Source organism: Primulina eburnea, chromosome 17, assembly GCF_022965805.1.
Source record: "Primulina eburnea isolate SZY01 chromosome 17, ASM2296580v1, whole genome shotgun sequence".
Taxonomy (NCBI): domain Eukaryota; kingdom Viridiplantae; phylum Streptophyta; class Magnoliopsida; order Lamiales; family Gesneriaceae; genus Primulina; species Primulina eburnea.
In genome coordinates, this window is record NC_133117.1 from 21,836,017 (window position 1) to 21,857,092 (window position 21,076).

A 21,076-nucleotide genomic window follows, 5' to 3' on the forward strand; every position below is an offset into this window, starting at 1 on the left:
ACTATCCTGTCTCACGCATAGTCCTGTAACCTGCCCAACAGAAACAGCCCTCAAAGGGGTGAGCATATACAACAATCATCATCGTAATACATAACAGTTATATTAACAACAACATAAGATATAACTGAAATGATAACAGAAATACCCCATTTGCCGTTTCTGGACAATCAGCCATCAACAACCTCAACAACATCACACTGCAACAATAACATCGACGATACGTCGCACCCCAACTCCGGCGACAGCAATATCGTCGAACGAACAACAACATCGACGATACGTCGCACCCCAACACTGGCGACAGCAATATCGTCGAACGAACAACAACATCGACGATACGTCGCACCCCAACACCGGCGACAGCAATATCGTCGAACGAATAACAACATCCATGATACGTCGCACCCCAACACCGGCGACAGCAATATCGTTGAACGAACAACATCAACGAGAAGTCTCCCAACAATGATAGTCAACAATATCAACAATAATAAACAACAACAAATATAATATCAAATCACCCAATTCCGGTGATTTATCATCGTTCAACGCAATAGTATTCATCAATACTAAACAATAACAACATATGCTCGTACGTCAACACGTACCTGATAATCGAGTGTATATACAATCTGGCTATTTCTTTGATCCTGAGGCTTGTGAAGTATCTAAATAATTCAACCATAATTATCAGATCATTGTCACCGTATCAACACAGTTATAACAGCCTCAATATACAACATCAAATAGCCCAACAACAATTAATTCAACAAAATATAAAACTCGATTATAAATTCGTATTGTTCAACAATTTAATATTCTGGTGTATTTAATTCACAATACTACCATCAAATACACCCTAATTAATTAGCTTCAAATAATAGGCTATTTTACAACATCCGTCAAATTACGAAAACTTTATATCAACGTGTAGCCTATACTTCGTAGACTCCGAATATATAATCAGAATTAATAACAACTGAAAAACAACTCTCCAATCTCAATCCAACGATTAAAAATCCATAATTAAAATAAATTAGGAATAATTCAAAACAACAACACAATAATCTTCTCTACTTCGTTAAAATCATACACTATTCAACAATTTTCAATTTCGGTATGATTCAACAATTTATCAGATTTATTCCAGAAATCGACGAATTTCAAACATCACCAAAACTATAAAATTTATACCTCAAATCGAAGACCTCACATCAACGATCTTAAAACTGGAGTCGGTTCGTCGATTGGATAAACCGATAAGTTGCACGATCAAAAAGAAATCTCAAAACCCTCTGTTCTTTCTTCCTCAATCTTCGTTGATATCTCTGTCATTTATTTTGAACCATTCGGTGGAATTCATATTGAATTCCACCGATCCAATCTTTTTTTTTTATTTTTTTATTTTTTTTAATATTATATTAATAAAATAATATAATATAATATATTTAACATTTTAACACCGGTATATCTCTTTGGATCAGTCAAACGATCAAATTTTCCAAAACTCAAAACATGGAACTTCTATATCTTTGAGTTTTCTACGTTATATCCAAATTTCAAATCATTTGGACTTCATATGACCAAGATATGTCATATTTTATTCTTTAAAAATCATTAATTATTTAGTAATCTCACATTACTAAATTAACAACTTGTGATATTTATTTCAGGCATTACATTTCTACCCCCCTTAAATGAATTTCGACCCTGAAATTAATCAACAACAGTAATAACATGCATAAATAAAGATACTTCATACCATCAGAACAAGTAGGGGTAGAGCTCCCTCATATGCCGCTCTGTCTCCCAAGTGGCCTCTTCGACACACCTATGCTCCCACTGAACCTTCACCATCGGTATAAGCTTACTACGAAGCTTCCGTTCAGATCGATCCAAAATACAAACTGGTCTCTCAACATAAGACACATCAGGATCTAACTGAACCTCAAAAATATCCAACACATGTGAAGGATCAGGCTCATACTTCCGCAACATCGACACATGAAACACATCATGAATACCAGATAAAGATGGAGGTAGAGCTAATCGATAAGCCAAAGTGCCTATCCGCTGCAATATCTCATATGGTCCAACATATCTCGGTGCCAACTTTCCTTTCATACCAAATCGTACTGTACCACAAAAAGGAGACACTTTCAAAAATACTCGATCACCCTGCTAAAACTCTAAGGGTCTTCGTCTTTTATTGGCATAGGCGGCCTGTCTATCTTGAGCTGCTTTCAATCGATGTTGTATCAACTTTACTTTCTGTTCCATCTCATGAATCATATCAGGACCGGTAACCGCAGCTCGATCAACATCATCCCAGTATAACGGAGATCTACAACGTCTCCCATATAATGCCTCAAACAGAGCCATCTGAATACTACTCTGATAACTATTGTTATACGCAAACTCTACCAGTGGAATAGATGACTGCCAAACAGATTTCAAATCCATAACATAAGCACGCAACATATCCTCAAGTGTCTGAATAGTACGCTCAGTCTGACCATCTGTCTGAGGATGATAAGCTGTACTCAATCTCAACTCTGTCCCCATCGCAGTCTGCAATCCTTCCCAAAAATGAGAAGTAAATCGAGGATCTCTATCAGATATAATAGACACTGGAATCCCATGCAATCGTACAATCTCTCGTATATACAACTGTGCCATCGTCAAGTACGTACTACTCATGCTATAGGGTATAAAATGTGCAACTTTCGTCAATCGATCAATAATCACCCAAATAGCATCAATAGTTCCAGTGCTTCTTGGCAAATGAGTCACAAAATCCATCGATATGTGCTCCCATTTCCAAGTCGGTACTTCTAAACTCCTCAATTCACCTCCGGGCCTTCTCCTCTCAGCTTTGATCTGTTGACAATTGAGACATCAACGTACAAAATCAATCACATCACGTTTCATTCCCTTCCACCAAAACTGAGAGCGTAGATCCTTATACATCTTCTTGCCACCAGGGTGGATAGAATATCGACTACAATGTGCACGCCGCAACAGACCCTGACGCAACTCAGATATATCAGGAACTACTCATCTATCATTCATCCTCAAACTGCCATCATCAGCCACTCTAAAACGAGTATCTTGTTTCTGAGAAACTAACTCCCTCCATCGCTGAACTCTCTCGTCTGTCATCTGTGCATCACGAATACAACCATATATATCAGGTTCAGCTAATAAGGTAGATACCTGGATAGGAGTCGTCGAGATATCAAAATCATATCCCAAGGAACAACAAGACATCATCATAGCTGATAAACGACTCACATCCTCTGCAGTAAAACTAACTTTACGACTCAGTGCATCAGCTGTAATATTGGCTCGACCAGGATGAAATTCAATCTCACAATCATAATCTTTCAACATATCTAACCATCGTCTCTGTCTCATATTCAACTCTGTCTGAGTAAACAAAAATCTCAAACTCTTATGATCAGTATAAATCGTAAACGAGGTACCATATAGATAGTGTCGCCATATCTTCAAGGCAAAGATAATGGCTGCCAACTCCAAGTCATGTACATGGTACCTTGTTTCGTGTGGTTTCAGCTATCTCGAGGCATATGCTACAACGTGTCGATCCTGCATCAAAACACATCCCAAACCATGTAATGATGCATCAGTATAAACAACAAACCTCTCGTTTTATGTAGGGATTGATAACACCGGTGCAGTCGTCAGTCGGTGCTTCAATTCCTAAAAACTCCTCTCACATGCTTCAGACCACTGAAATCGCACACCTTTCTGAGTCAACTGTGTCAAAGGTCTAGCAATCTTTGAAAATCCCTCGATAAATCGACGATAATAACCTGCTAAACCCAAGAAACTACGGATCTCTGGTACAGATGTGGGTGCAGACCACTGTAACACAGCTTCGACCTTCGTTGGATCAACAGAAATCCCATCTCTCGATATAACATGACCCAAGAAGACTACTCGATCCAACCAAAACTCACATTTACTGATTTTGGAATACAACTGTTTATCTCGCAGCACCTGTAACACTGAACGCAAATGCCCAACATGCTCAGCCTCACTCCTGGAATATATCAATATATCATCAATAAACACAATAAAAAAATCGATCGAGATAAGGCTGAAATACCCTATTCATCAAACTCATGAACACAGCTGGAGCATTCGTCAACCCAAACGGCATAACCAAAAACTCGTAATGCCCATATCTGGTCCTGAATGCAGTCTTCTGAATATCCTCCTCTCTAACTCGTATCTGATGATATCCTGACCTCAAATCAATCTTCGAATATACCGAGGTTCCCTGTAACTGATCAAACAAATCATCAATACGAGGGAGGGGATATTTATTCTTAATCGTTACCTTATTCAGCTGTCGATAGTCAATACAAAGCCGCATCGTTCCGTCTTTCTTTCTCACAAATAAGACTGGTGCACCCCAAGGCGATACACTAGGGCGAATGTATCCCTTGTCCAGCAAGTCCTGCAACTGGGCTTTCAACTCTCTCAACTCTGAGGGTGCCATTCTGTAAGGAGTACGAGAAATAGGGGAAGTACCTGGCATCAACTCGATCCCAAACTCCACCTCACGGGCTGGTGGGAAGCCTGGAATCTCATCAGGAAATACATCGGCAAACTCAGCAACTATAGGTATCTCCTCTATTCCCACCTCCTTCTTCTTCTCTGTCACTTCTACAGCATAAATAAGATAACCCTCATGTCCATGCTCCAATAACAGAGACATCCGGATAGCAGATACCAATGGAACACGGGGACGAGAACCCTTCCCATAAAATGTCCAACGCTCTTTCTCATCTGTATAAAAATATACCACCCGCTGATAACAATCAACTGTCGCACAATATCTCCTCAGCACATTAATTCCCACAATACAATCAAAATCAGTCATCTCTAGAATAATCATATCAGATCTCAGCTCATAGCCCTCATAAGATATAATACCATCTGATATCATCGATACAACTGATATATCAACTCCAGAGGGTGTCGAAACAGAAAGAGGCATAGACAATGGATACGAGCGCATATGATGCTCAACCACAAACCTCTTCGATATAAAAGTATGCGAGGCACCAGTATCAATAAGAATATAAGCAGGATAAGAACATAAATAACACTTACCCGCTATCATCTCCTCTCGTGCCTCCTCTGCCTGCTCTCGTGTCAAAGCATACACATGTGCCTGAGGCGGACCAGCTCCCTGCATACGTGGCTGTCCTCCAGAAGGTCGTGGTGTAAACTGCTGAGGCTGTCGTCCTCCTCTCTCTGAGGATCTACCTCTAGCACTCCTAGGCTCTCGCTGTCCCTCGCGACTAGGACACTGTCTCGCCAGATGACCAACACCGCCACACTCAAAACAGGTGATCTCGGTCTGTGTACAATCTCTGATCAGATGAGGTCCCCCACAACGAAAACATCTCACTGCTCTGGACTCCCCTCTCTGCCCCTGAACAGACTAAGAACTGCTCCCACGACTCTCAACACGTCGTGAATCAAATCGACGCTTCCCAGATGATGCTGAAGAAGAAGATGAACCCTTCTGATATTTAAAAGACTGTCCCTGAGGTCGCAATGACTCCCTAGTCGGCTCTGATAATCGTCCCTGAGCCCCATACTCCTGCATCACCAACTCAGCCATCTCTGCCCTCGCCACTGCATCCTCAAATGATATCGGGTTATTTGATTGCACACGATCAAATAACTCTAACTTCAACCCTCTCAAGAAATGCCTCATCTTAGCATGAACATTCGTAGCAACATGTGGCACATATTTCAATAATGCAGAATACCGAGACTCATACTCCGCAACAGACATACTGCCCTGTCTCAAATCCTCGAATTCTCTCTCTTTCTTCTGTCTGGCTGCTATAGAAAAATATTTATCAAGAAAACGAGATCGAAACACATCCCAATCAACAGTACGGCCCCGAGCTCTCAATCCGGCCTCAGTCATATGCCACCACAATAGTACATTCCTCGAAAGCTGAAATGTAGCCAATCGTAACCAAGCGGACCTAGCACACGGAGCGGTCACAAATATCTGCTCTATCCTCTCAATCCACTCCTCTGCTCTCTCACCAGTCTCAGAACTATCAAATCTCGGCGGAAGATAACTGCTGAACTGTGCCAAAGTCAACTCACCATGCAATAAAGGCTGATCTGCAGGTGCCTGTCCCATAGGAGGAGGTGGCAATGGATTCATCTGTCCAAACCCACTGTCAACCTCATCTGTTTCCTCGTGTGGATGTACTTGTTCTCTAGCTGCCATCACTGGAAAACAAATTGTTAATCATAACATTTAACAATTACAATCCTGTAATCATCATCACACCTTTCGCACGAAAGTACACGCAACTAAAGAACAATCAATCACATCGAGAAATCATCAATAACAAGTCAAATGCATAGACACACGCAGATAATATCGTCATCCAACTCCCTCATCACAAACCCAACTCCTAACTATCCCAGACATCTAACATATGCTCTGATACCACCAATGTGGCGCCCCAAACCTCGCCACGTAAGCATGCAACATGTGACGTCCTATGCATAATTTTTTTTCTTTTCGACGACGTAATAATATAATGCATATACGACAAAATAGTGCAATCACCACACTATCTACGTCAGTGTAGCAGACACAGTATAATAAATACACACATACAACTCAAATAAGACAATAAGCTATACTGTCTCTATCTACTATCAACTACAGGACTGTTTGACTAGACACACCTAGTCCTTCACCACTATCCTGTCTCACGCATAGTCCTGTAACCTGCCCAACAGAAACAGCCCTCAAAGAGGTGAGCATATACAACAATCATCATCGTAATACATAACAGTTATATTAAAAACAACATAAGATATAACTGAAATGATAACAAAAATACCCCATTTGCCGTTTCTGGACAATCAGCCATCAAAAACCTCAACAACATCACACTGCAACAATAACATCGACGATACATTGCACCCCAACTCCGGCGACAGCAATATCGTCGAACGAACAACAACATCGACGATACGTCGCACCCCAACACCGGCGACAGCAATATCGTCGAACGAATAACAACATCAACGATACGTCGCACCCCAACACCGGCGACAGCAATATCGTTGAACGATATCAAATCACCCAATTCCGGTGATTTATCATCGTTCAACGCAATAGTATTCATCAATACTAAACAATAACAACATATGCTCGTACGTCAACACGTACCTGATAATCGAGTGTATATACAATCTGGCTATTTCTTTGATCCTGAGGCTTGTGAAGTATCTAAATAATTCAACCATAATTATCAGATCATTGTCACCGTATCAACACGGTTATAACAGCCTCAATGTACAACATCAAATAGCCCAACAACAATTAATACAACAAAATATAAAACTCGATTATAAATTCGTATTGTTCAACAATTTAATATTCTGGTGTATTTAATTCACAATACTACCATCAAATACACCCTAATTAATTAGCTTCAAATAATAGGCTATTTTACAACATCCGTCAAATTACGAAAACTTTATATCAACGTGTAGCCTATACTTCGTAGACTCCGAATATATAATCAGAATTAATAACAACTGAAAAACAACTCTCCAATCTCAATCCAACGATTAAAAATCCCTAATTAAAATAAATTAGGAATAATTCAAAACAACAACACAATAATCTTCTCTACTTCGTTAAAATCATACACTATTCAACAATTTTCAATTTCGGTATGATTTAACAATTTATCAGATTTATTCCAGAAATCGACGAATTTCAAACATCACCAAAACTATAAAATTTATACCTCAAATCGAAGACCTCACATCAACGATCTTAAAACTGAAGTCGGTTCGTCGATTGGATAAACCGATAAGTCGCACGATCAAAAAGAAATCTCAAAATTCTTTCTTCCTCAATCTTCGTTGATATCTCTGTCATTTATTTTGAACCATTCGGTGGAATTCATATTGAATTCCACAGATCCAATCTTTTTTTTTATTTTTTTTATTTTTTTTAATATTATATTATATTATATTAATTTATTAATATAATATAATATATTTAACATTTTAACACCGGTATATCTCTTTGGATCAGTCAAACGATCAAATTTTCCAAAACTCAAAACATGGAACTTCTATATCTTTGAGTTTTCTACGTTATATCCAAATTTCAAATCATTTGGACTTCATATGACCAAGATATGTCATATTTTATTCTTTAAAAATAATTAATTATTTAGTAATCTCACATTACTAAATCAACAACTTGTGATATTTATTTCAGGCATTACATGAGCCGAAATCATGGGAGTTCCACGTAGTTCACATCTCCATGTCAATGGATGTCACAGCTTTCCGGCACCCAAAGCTCCCCCAATAATATGAGCCGAGCCCCGAGTACGGGTAGCGTTCATGATGCACCCATTGTCGATGGAAGACAAGGAAATTATAAACAAATTTATAATTTCCCTTTTCGGGCTTGATATTAATTTTGAATCTTATTCAAAATGAGGGTTTTGAATTTTGAAAGGTCTCATCATTAATTTTATTTAAAAGCTCGCCATGTTTGATCGTATGTTTGCCGGATTCATGCAACTTTGTTATTATCATAATAATAACGCACATACTCATTATTTATAACATATCATGCATATATTATAAACAGTAAACAAAACAAGGATGATCAATCGCCCCAATACTAATGGCTCGTGTGAGCTAAACACGGGCCTAGGTCCAATCCTAGGGTAATGCAAGGGATGCAAATGCAACTATTACATTAGCATCCAATATTTACATGTCTTCGATCTTCATAAACATCATGGCCACCATCTTCCAATCTTGATCATCCACTATACTAATATTTACAAATAAATATCCATGGCAAATAGGGATACATCTCATGGGATGGGAACGGACCATAAACCAAGCCCACTTTATAAATTGATAATTATTACAATCATTCAACACAAAATATCCTAGCATACACCTAGAAAATTGGGCTTGGGCTTTTGATCATCCTTCATGCACAATATCACATATCATACACCATCAATTAATTATCACAATAATTAATTGATCCAATATTATATATCTTGATCGAATCACTAACTGCCACGATTATAAACGAAATTAACAAAGTATACAAACACCTTTGTCTACTTTCAAATTAATTTATTTATAACCGAATTTCTTGTAAATCACCATTTACTATAAATATTTAAAGTCCAACTCAAAATATTTATTTCATGAGAAAATATTTGCAACTTTTGTAATTTTAAACTTAAGGGCCCAAAAACTCATTTTTCACCAAAAACTTTTTTGCCCGTTTAAAATTCACAAATATGTTAGCCATCCAATGGCCCAACAACTCAAGGCCCATGACACTTTGATATTTCAAAACACCTTTTTAAAACCCTAGTCGTCATCTCCGTCGCCATAGCTCAGTCGCCGGATTGCGGCCAACTTGGCAAAATTTTTTTTTTTAATAAAATGTAAGGGCTATTTGAACAGCCCCTAGCTGCCCCAAATTCCCCCGAAACCGGCCTTGATTCGATACAAAATTTTAGTCTCATGCGGTTAGAAATCAATCCCAATATAATATCTTGTCATTGTTACACAAAATCGTAACCATAGCTCGGATACAACTTGAAAGGGGATCGGTTACGTTGACCGGAAGCGCAACCGAAGTTTAAAAATCGAATTTTTCATAAGAAATTTCGGCCACCTCGATTTTGTGTGTAGCATATACAATAAACACAAAATGACATTCATAGTGTGTTAAGAAATGTACCTATCAATCACAAGGATTGATGTATGGCTCCAACTAAGGTGTAAACACCTTAGCTCTTCAATGGTAGAAACTATCTTCAAGCTTCCTTTGAGCACTCCTTGCTCAACTATTAAGCCCACCACCAACTAGGTAGATCCCCTCTTAATTTGCACTAGAAAACTAAGAGGATTTTTCTTTGAGAAGTGAGTGTTTTCTCCAACAATTGAAGAACACAAAAATGAAAAAAAAAATTGGAGAGAAAATCCCTCAAGAATTCGGCCAAGGGTATGCAAGAATGAAGGGGAGGATGACTTGTCTTGGGTGTGGGAAAAAGGTGAAAAGTTGTCTTGCATGCCATGCAATATTTTAATAAAAAATAATCCACATTCCTTCACCTCCCAAGCATGAAAAACCTAGTGGGCTTGTAACAATTACAAGGCTCATGGACTATTTAAATCGTCTCAAACATTTTTGAGCCCAATTAGACTTTACTTGATTTTACTCAAGCCCACTAGTTAAATAATTATTTCCAATTGGGCTCTACAAGGCCCAATGTTATTTAATTAATTCAACACTTGAATTAATTTAATTATTTGGACTCTACTAGGCCGACTAGTGTTTAATTAATTCAACACTTGAATTAATTTAATTTAGTCCATAATAATGTTTATGAAAATCACAATTTTCAAATACATTATTTACTTGACCAATTTTTTTAATTTAGGAACACATTCATAAATTAAAATTTACATTTCTCTCATAGAAGTCATACTTCTATTTTTCTCAACACTTATAAACTCATTTATAAGCCGTTCAACACATTGAACTATTTTTACTTCTCAACGGGATCTAGAAAGCTAGTACTTGTGTGGCCCTCAATGGTTCATTGATACAACTAGCCGTGGGTTCACATCTCCATGTGATTCGGACTAAACATGTCCTTATATGAGCATACCCCAATTGCTCCATTCTTACTTATCAACTCTTGATAACAAGAACGTCAGAACTCAAGTCTGATAGTACCCAACCAATCATGTTAAATGCCTAGCAGCATCGCTTACATGATTCTCTAGGTATCAAATGATAGTGTCTGCAAGAACCATTCAATTATGGTTAGCGTACAGTACGATCCCTTCAACTCATTTATCCCGATCGATTCGACAACCATTGGTTTATCGAGAGTTGTCAATGAATAGATACTATGTGTTATGTTGTAGTTGCATCGATGGTGTAATCTATGAAACCCCTTTCATAATTACCACCATACTCTGATCAGAGATTTCAACCTACATACACATGAGAACACATAGGATATCCATACCCGAAGGTAAGCGGTGAATCCCCGACTACAATGCATCCACTCCTATATGTTTCGACAAAACACCCAACCTTGCCACCTGATGACCCCTTGAGAGTCGGTAAACAAGTCAAAGTGTAATGCTAGCACATAGAGTCTCAATGTTGTCCCGGGTCATAAGGACTAATGGTGTACAACTAGGACTTTTCCACTCGATAAGTGAGAACCACTTGGAACGTCCTTTTATGGAGGGTTGTTCAGTGCACTCTACAAGGAGCACCTATCTGCATGGTCGGACATCACAATGTCCCCTACTAATGAAACATGGTACTCACATCGCAGATACTAGTCTCGAACTCGACCGGCCTATATCCTTCTTAGTGGCGGCTGAATCGACTAGGAACCTTTTAGAATATACAGTATTACAAATATGAGTTTCATGATACTCATCATATGAGCATCTCATATTCTTTCTACTATTTTTTTATTCAAGGGCTTTATCTATGCAACTAGCATGGGTATACAGATAAAGATTTGCCGAAACAATAATTTCAAATATTATTAAAATAAAGACTGCTTATACATAGAGTTTCATTGTGAACACTCGGCCAACACTTGGTTCGATGGACACCTACTCTAACAATGACCAGTGGAACGACACAGGGTAGCAAGCGAGCCACACCATCGCATAGTACAGAATTTGGTTGGCGTTCTCGGTTTCAAGCTTCGGTTGTCCTAGGTGTTTGCTTGAGTTGTGGTTGGCCAAGTGCCCTTAGACATGGTTTAAGCCACACCTTAGGACGTTGGCAAGAGACTCTGGTCGGTGGTTCAAGCCCCGATGGCCTTGGTTTTGCAAACCACGCAAAGTAAAGCACGGTTGCTGCCATGGCTTTGGACAGCAGCTTTGCTGCGGTTCAGAGGTATCGTGCGAGTTCTTGGTTGGCTTTTAGCCTATGGCCTTGGACTGTACAGTACCTCAATGAGTTAGGAAGGTCATGGTTTTGGCCGTTTGTGATTTGGTTAAGTTTAGAAGTCGTATGAGAATTTACGGTGCAATGTGCCAAAGTGACTCTCGAAAGAACGTTTCATGATTTTGGCCTCCATTCACATTTTTCGTGTATTACAGCCCTAGGGTTATGTTTTCCAGTATTTTAGGAGTATTTTAATCATGGCTAAACGATGTTTCAATGTTGGTTCGAGTTGGTACGAAGCCATGGTTGGATACTCAGTTTGTTGGGCGTAATTGTCTTGTTTTTGGTTCGGTTATGAAGTCTTCGTCAAGTCAAAATCATTTGCATTTGTCTCATGTTAGAATTATGTCGCAGCGAGCCTAGGAACGATCCAACTCATTCAGTAAAAACATGGTCATAATTATATTACGTGCATAAAATATAAAATGTTTATTTTTGAGATATATGTGATATGTCTTGTGTCCACCTTACGCTTATGGGATTGTTTCACCTGGTGACCGGTTCATGTTCATGTATGGGTACGGACATCCAGTCCAAGGGCTATGGTGATCTATACCACCCAGTATAATGTGGTTTAGTCTGATCAGACGATTCATGTTATGTTACGGGCCACTTGCGTAGAAACATTATCTCTACCAGAAAAATTACGATATGATATTTTATAACAGGGCTCTATCGAGCAAATCTTTTACGTAAGATTTCCATATATGAAAGTAATTATATGTACTCATGACATGATTTTCTCCTTATACTTTACGATACAATATTTTTACGTTACATGAAATTTTATGATATATTTACTTGTTATTCACGATATATGCATGCTGAGTCTTTAGACTCACTAGACTTGATTGTTGTAGGTACTGATGAGGTCGAGACTGAGGGAGGGGACCGATGAGCTACCTTGGGTCAGCAGTAGTTGGAACTCGAGGACCTCAGTTTTTATCATTTACTATTTATGTTCAAACTCAGTTTTTACTTTGATGAATTATTTTCAAGTTGTGATTTTGAAAACAATATTTTTTTCCGCTGTTATTTTAAAGTTAAATCCATTTATCATTTTATTTTATGTTTGATGCATGTTATTCATTTAAACAGAAAAATTTTAAATAATTCCGCAAATTTACAAATACGAAATACGGGCCTCTACATTTTTCCTGTCAAGTTTACAACCTGCATAATCTACATCTAAATATTCAACTAGATTAAACGATGAGTTCTTAGCATACCATAACCCAACATTTTGTGTTCTTAATAAGATATTTAAGAATTCTTTTGGCAGCTAAATAATAAGACTATTTTGTATCAAACTGAAAACATCCACACATACAGATTGCGAATATGAATCATGTATATTTATCAAGCTTAATTTTTGAGATCATGGGGGTTGACGCTGCCGAACAAGACTCCTTTCCGAATTTCTTTAGTAATTCTTTGGTGTACTTTGTTTGACTGACAAAAATTCTAGTATCCAACTGCTTGACTTGCGATCCGAGAAATCAAGTCAGTTCACTCATCATACTTATCTCGAATCTTTCATGCATCAGTTTAGAAAACTTATTGTAGAGTTTTGAGTTAGTGGATCCAAAGGTAATGTCATCAACATAGATTTGTACTAATAATACACGGTCACATTTAACAAATATAAATAATGTCATATCAAATTAACCACCCAAGAAACTGTGATCCAACAAAAATTGTGATAAAGTGTCATACCAGGCTCGTGATGCTTGTTCTAATCCATACAAGGTTTATTTAATCTAAAAACATGATTAAGAAAAGTATGATTAACAAAACCTGGATTATATTCCACAGACACTTCTTCTGGAAGTAGGCTGTTTACAAAGGCGCTCTTCACATCCATCTGAAATATTTTGAAGTTTTTTTAAGCAGCAAGAGCAAGAAAAAAGTTTATTGCCTCTAATATGGCTACTAGTATAAAGGTTTCATCAAAGTCTATGCTTTCTTCTTGCCAAAATCCTTGTACAACTAATTTGGTTTTACTCCTAATCACAATTCTATTTATGTTCAATTTTATTCTATAAACCCATCTAGTTCCTATGACTGATTGATGAGAAGGTCTAGGAATTAAGTACCACACTTTATTTCTATCAAACCGATTCAGTTCTTCTTGCATAACATCTATCCAAGTGTTGTCTAAGAGAGCTTCATTTATCTTTTTGGGTTCTACTTGATAAAAAAAAAACCATGATAGAATTCATTAATCATCTGTTGTCTAGTTCTAAAAGCATCTCAAGGTTTACCGATCACTAGCGATTGTGGATGAGTCTTACTCAATTTGTAACTTGGTCCGAGTGGATTTTTATCAGCATTGTTTGGGGGTAAGATCATTTTGGTTTTCCTCCGCCTGGTTCATATCATCTTGGTTCCCATCAACTCTGATATCATCAGTCTGGTTCAAGTCAGCCTGGGTCAGATCAATATGGTTTTCATGTTCTTCATTTCTTTGTCTAGCTGACTGATATGAGATTTCTAGTTCAGGTGATAGATGAATCTTTTTGTTGACATTGATTCATCTTTGCTCTCGTTTACTAACTCTATTTCTTTAATTCGATTTCTAAAATTAGTTAGGTTAGTTTTATCGTCAATCAGTTCGATTTCATCAAAGACAACATGAACAATTTATTCAATATTTAGAGTTTTCTCATAATACATGAAAAGGCTTACTGAATACTGAATAACCAAGGAATATGCCAACATCAGATTTGACAACAAATGTAGAAAGATAAATATTACCATTAATATGAATGTAAAATATACAGCCAAAAACATGAAAATAAGATAAGTTATGCTTACTCTCATTACATATCTCATATGGAGTTTTACAAAACCTTTTGTTGATCATGGATCGGTTCTAATTATAGCATGCAGTATTGATTACTTCTGCCCAAATTGTTTTAGAAACATCGGAGTCGGCAACCATTGTTCCAACAATTTCTTTCAGCATCATGTTTCTTCGTTCAGTGACTCCGTTCTGTTGAGGAGTTCTTTCTGCTGAGAACTCATGTTGAATTCTATGTTCTGATAAATAATTATCTAAAGTTTTGTTAATGAACTCAGTACCTCGATCACTTCTGATCTTGATTATTGAGGCTGATTTCTCATTTTGAATACATTTAAGAAATTTAATACTAGTATGCTATTTACCACTAAATAATATCAATCAAGTAAATCCAGAAAAATAATCAACAACTACAGGTGTATATCTCATCCATCATAAACTGATTATAGGTATAGAACTGAACAAATACATATGGAACAGTTCCATGTATCTATTAGTCAGTTTGCTATCTTTGTTCGTAATGCTAGATCAAATATGTTTACCTAACTTATATGTTGAACACACATGATTCTTAACAAATTCAATGTTAGGTAAGCCATCAGCTAAGTTCAATTTACACAGATTATTAATTAACATAAAATTGAAATGGTTCAGTCTTTTATGTCATAATAAATGTTTATCATTATTAATTGCAGTAAAAAAAAGTTGATGAGGTTAGATAATTATTATTCCAATCAATTTAGTAAGTATTACCATTTCTAATTCCACTTTACAAGTTTTGATTATCACCATCCTTAATTAAAAATCTGTTCTTATTAAATTCAACTAATTAGCCATTATCATAGAGTTGACTGATACTGATCAAGTTATAATACATATTTCAACAAGTAATATGTCATTAATTACTACATTTCCATGAGTAATCTTAACTTTATCCACTTTCTTACCCCTAGAATTGTAACCAAAAGTGATCTTGGGTGCTTCACAACTAATTAAGTCAGACAACAGTTGGGCTTGACCAGTCATGTGCCTCGTACATCCACTGTCTAAGTACAAAATTGAATACTTCGGCCCTTCTCGTTTATTTTTCTACATACAAAAATTAAATTAACTGGTACTCAATCCTCTTTGGGTCCAAACGAGATTAGTCCCTTAGGAAACCACACTTAGATTTGCTTGACTAACCGACCACTCTGTTTGTTCAACAACGGTTGTGCAAAAGTATGTATGTTCAATGCTTTGTGTTTGTGTGATTCTCTATGAGTGTTGGAAAAAAAAATTTGTTTAGCCTTTATGTCATCATTGGTCTGCATGTATCTCTTTTGAACAAACTTGCAGTTGTAATCTCGATAGGGCTCAACCATCAGTGAGTTATGTCATGCATGATTGAATATGTTGCTAGACCAGTTGGCTTGAAAGAGGAACTCTCTGGTGTATACCCAAAACCAAAATTTTTGCATGTATTCATTAGTTCCACATGTTTCTCAACTTTTCATTATTTATTCTACCCTTCCAAATCATGAGCCACACCCGTGGACCTATGGATTCAATTTTAGTCTTATAATTTTCGAAATTGACACACAATCGAACACACCGAGCCATCTCCCAAAATACTCGAACCACGCCTGAGCCATCTCATGCCAACCCATCTAGGAACCCTCTTGACCAAGCCCATTTAGTGGAACCTAGCCCTAACTCGCTCAGACTTTCCTGGAACCGGACCCAACCTGCACATGGCTTGAACTCACGCCTATAGATTCCTAGTGACACAAGGACACCTCCAGCCGAGTCACCATCGAGACCACCTGACCCTAACCATCCCTGGACCACACCTAGACCCAGCCCAGCCCCATAAACCCCTGCATCGAACCAATTGAAACCAGAACAAGAAGCTATGCGCGTTCCACCTTGCTGTCCTACGGTCCCCTTGTTTTACTCGAGCCAGCAGCGAGCCAGCCAAACAAGCCCCTAGCCCGACCCATGCCCATGACCCTTGGACGCTTATGGACCTACCCTGACTCGCCCTTAGGCCCGTTCACCACTCGCGAAGTCCAGAAGCGTACAGCACATGGGGGGAGTCCCACTTCACGTGGACTCTTCCCCAGCCCCTAGCTTAAACCCTAGCCACCCTAGGACCCTACCTAGCCTTCAGACCTGACCCTGGCCAAGCCCCTACTAGCCCTGGCCAGCCCCGTGACCCATGCAAACAATCTGATCCCCTGCACCAAGCACAACCCAACACACACACACAGTTCTTATATTCCCTTAACCCACGATGGTTCCAGCTTGGTTCCCTTAATATTTTTTTTATCATATTTCAACCATATTTTAATCATATTTTACCATGAATTGACAGCGTGTCCGTTGGATTCAAAAACGTTTTCAAAACAAGCATAACATCAACGAATTTTTTTGAAAAATAAACGTCCCACCGTAAAATATTAAAACGCCTAATTTTTTCATGCATCACCAATTAAATCATGCATAATATTATTTGTATGATGTTAAAAGAGTTTAGGAAAAGTGCCTTTGCGTTTATAACGGTCGAATATACGATCTTTGGCGAGGGTGCGATGTTGGACGACCGGACGACGAAGAACACGAGCTTTTCTTTCCCATCCTTATTTTCGAATTTTGTAGGTGTGTGCTGTGTGTTTTTCAGCTGGTGTAAGTGAATTACGAGGTTTCAAGGACCTGGGTAGCATATTTATAATTTAATTTTCAAGTTAAATGGGCTTTGGTCTTGGGCTTGCAACTTAATGGTAATTGGGCCTACTTAAATTGATTAAATTGGGTCCAATAACACTTAATTAATTAAATAATAAAAGTTTATAAAATTATTTTCCATAAAATAATATTTTTGATCTTTTAAAACTCCTTGTTTGCCAAAAACCGGCTTCTTGGGAAATAGCTCGACTCGTAAAATAATTCGAACTCCATCATTTTTAGAAAAAATTAAATCATTTTAATCATATTAGGAAGCCTTGCCATTATTTAACGAAAAATAAATATTCTTGTCTTGGTCGTCTCCGGTCTTCTTTCCCCTGCCTATTATCGAATATCCGGGTAAAATCCTTAATTTCATGTAATCATGTCATATAATCATTTAGTCATGCAATTATACATTTAATCATATAATAAATATCATGCAAGCATTTAAAAATAATTAAATAAAACAATTAAAAAATTAAAATAATTTTTCATGCATGCGGTTTATGTAGGTTGATTTTTCGGACGTTACATGTAGTACCCTTCATTCCCTGTTCTTAGCTTTCCAACTTCTGCATTAAGACTTATCATTTCACCTGACTGTTCCCAGTTAGGCTCAGTTATCATTGTTAGTTAGGCTTGCTTGATTTGCTTTCACTTCCTCGAATGATTAGAAAGTATTTTGTAATATATTACCGTATCGTGAGTGAAGTGATGAGATCATCTTGTGTAAATCAGTTAAGATAAAGTCAAATACATCATCATAGGTAGATTCCAGTTCAGCGTCGGCCATAAGACATTGTACTACACCTTCATCACTCTCACTGGTGGAACATTCTGACTCAGATGATTCAGTCTCAGAATCAGCTCACCTGGCTTTGATGCCTTCACCGACCAGCACCTTTGGCAATCTATTCTTCATGAATGACCTCCTGTCATCCTTGGGCTTGTTCTTCTTATCTTGAGATTGGCCTTCTTTTTTAGTTGACCTTTTCTCACCCTTGTTCAATTTGGGACAGTAGGTGTAATGCCCAAGATTTTATATCGTGTTAAATTACGATTACTGATTTTTAATCAAGACGATTACGAAAGGGCTAACCGAGACACGAATTGAAATTTTGCATATGAGATTGTTGGTGCGAGAGCCGAAGGTCTCGCGCATATGCGCGAAGAGTAGGCGCACATATGTGCGAGTAGTGCGGAAGCCTATGATGTTGGACAGAACATTGGGCGCATGATAGAGGGCATATTTACGTGTTTTAATGCATTGTGTGAGTCATAGTTTGCATCGTTTTTGAGTTTATGAGGTCTACATTTTGTTTATTTCCTCTTAGTCTATTAACTTTGATCATCGCTCACTGAGGTTACGTTAATGTGCAGAAAAATGGAGAAAACAACAAAAAAAGAAGACTCAAAACAGAACACTTCGCGCTAGGGCGGTGAAACTTGACCGCCCCAGCGCGAGATGCTGAAGAGTGAAGACTCAAAACAGAAGACCTCGCGCTAGGGCGGTGAAACTTGACCGCCCCAGCACGACGCGAAAATGGAAAGTTCCCTTTTAATTTGCATTCAACTTGGAAAGAGAGGGGCTGGAGAGGATATACCCTAGGTAGACGTTTTTGTCTGAGGGAGACATTATTCTTCAGCCGCCGCAAGTTTTGGAGAGGAATTCACGCTTGGATTGACGATTTGCAGCTTTCCGGGCACCGTTCTTCACGTTTTTCATCAATTCTAGTATTTCTAACTTAGTTGTTATCTTTTAAACATTGTTTTGCTCAGTTTAATTATGAATTCTAATAGCTAAATCTTCATATTTGTTGGGATTAAAGGGGATCCTACCCCAAACTTTTAGTTGGTTAATTTATATTTCGGTTTGTAATTTATTCTTGATTATTCTACGATTTTCATTGTGTCGTTGAGCGTAGCTAACTTTAACGACAATTTTATATCACGAGTGAGTTCGAGAGAATAACTAGTGATAGGATCGAGTGGTATAATTCACGGATCTACAATTTACATAGATATATGAAATTGGATACGTGCCGATAGTCATAATTCTTAGGGTCGAAAACTAAGGGGTTTCATAAATTGAAATGCGATTCATTCTTGATAAATAATTAAAGACATTTAATTACTTCATTGAGTGAATTAGTTTGGCATAGCTCGAGAGAGTGTGTTCAATTGAATAGGAAATCTTGTCGGAAGCGTAGAACACAATCGAACAAATTAATAAATTAATAAGGGGTAGGTGAACCAGAATTCCCAACAAATTCTTTTATCATTTGAAATTTAATCAATCGATTTAGCAGTCATATTTGATCATTTAATCTTTGAACTTGTTTATTTAATTTTCTGCATTTTAGTAGTTATAACACAACAAATCACCTTTCGTCGCTAAAGTTTTAATAACTAAAATAATAATTGTTAAATACAGTCTTCAGTGGAACGATACTCGTATTCACATACACTATATTATTACTTGACATCGTGCACTTGCGATTACTTTTTGAGCATACAAAATCATATTTTATTGGGGAATTCACAGTGCAAGTTTTTCTCGACCAAGTTTTTGGCGCCGTTGTCGGGGACTTTTAATCTACAATTATATTTTTAGTTATTTCCTTTAGTGTATTTTATTTTTATTGAACTAACACTCCATATTTTAATTCAGATATCTCTTCTGGTGCATGCCAAAGTCACTTGACTTGGAGCTTGAGTGTGACCCTGAAATTGAAAGGACTTTCCGCAGGCGAAGACAACAGCAAAGACTTAAGGAACTGATGGAGAGGCACGAACAAGAGCAGGAGGCGGAGCGCCAAAACGAGAGACGAATTGAGATGCCACGCCGCATACCCATGTTAGAGTATGCCCAGCCTTCTTTGGATGGTGCACGCCCCAGCATTGTGAGGCCGATTGTTCGGGCAAACCAATTCGAAATCAAACCAGCCATTATCCAGATGATTCAGAACACCGTCCAATTTGGAGGAACTGCTGTGGACGATCCAAACACACACATCGCGGATTTTCTTGAGATTTGCGATACTTTTAAATTTAATGGGGTTTCTGATGATGATGTTAGACTGCGTTTATTTCCTTTCTCTTTGCGTGATAAAGCTAAAGCTTGGTTGAATTTTTTACCTGTAGGTTCGATAGCTACATGGGAGGACATGGCGATGGCGTTTCTCATCAAATACTTTCCCCCATCGAAGACCATGAAGCTGCGGGCAGACATCACAACATTTGCTCAGTTCGATCAAGAGTCACTATATGAGGCGTGGGAGCGTTTCAAAGATCTATTACGAAGATGCCCACATCACGAGTTGCCACTTGGGTTAGTCATTCAAACCTTTTATTACGGGTTGCTTACTCCTAACCGTACTATGATAGATGCTGCTGCGTGTGGGAACCTTTTGAGGAAGACTGCGGAAGAAGGATATGAGTTGTTGGAGGAGATGGCTGCTAGCAGCTATCATCCTCAATCTGACAGGAAC

At 37.9% G+C, this 21,076-nt stretch overlaps 1 protein-coding gene and 1 non-coding gene across 2 annotated transcripts; both read right to left on the reverse strand.

The window, feature by feature from the left end:
• Positions 1 to 1,764: 1,764 nt before the first annotated feature.
• LOC140817941 (uncharacterized) lies at positions 1,765 to 5,230 on the reverse strand. Its single transcript, XM_073177733.1, has 6 exons — positions 5,146 to 5,230; positions 4,441 to 4,818; positions 3,557 to 3,609; positions 2,749 to 2,880; positions 2,301 to 2,439; positions 1,765 to 2,135 (listed from the first exon to the last, which is right to left on the reverse strand). The coding sequence occupies exons 1-6, from the start codon at positions 5,228 to 5,230 to the stop codon at positions 1,765 to 1,767; spliced, it is 1,158 nt and encodes a 385-aa protein (XP_073033834.1).
• Positions 5,231 to 20,801: 15,571 nt separating this feature from the next.
• Positions 20,802 to 20,907, reverse strand: LOC140818881 (small nucleolar RNA R71). The gene has a single exon (XR_012115112.1). It is a non-coding gene; the product is annotated as a small nucleolar RNA R71 (small nucleolar RNA).
• Between the last annotated feature and the right edge of the window lie 169 nt (positions 20,908 to 21,076).

What these genes read in the sequence shown, in the direction of transcription:
- LOC140817941 (XM_073177733.1), bottom strand. Translation starts at nt 5,230, where the DNA reads ATGCAGGGAGCTGGTCCGCCTCAGGCACATGTGTATGCTTTGACACGA. An exon ending in ACGAGAGGAGATGATAGCGG is followed by an intron (nt 4,819 to 5,145) that starts GTAAGTGTTATT and finishes ATTTTTATACAG; the next exon opens with ATGAGAAAGAGCGTTGGACA. An exon ending in CTGAAACCACACGAAACAAG is followed by an intron (nt 2,881 to 3,556) that starts GTACCATGTACA and finishes AATTGTCAACAG; the next exon opens with ATCAAAGCTGAGAGGAGAAG.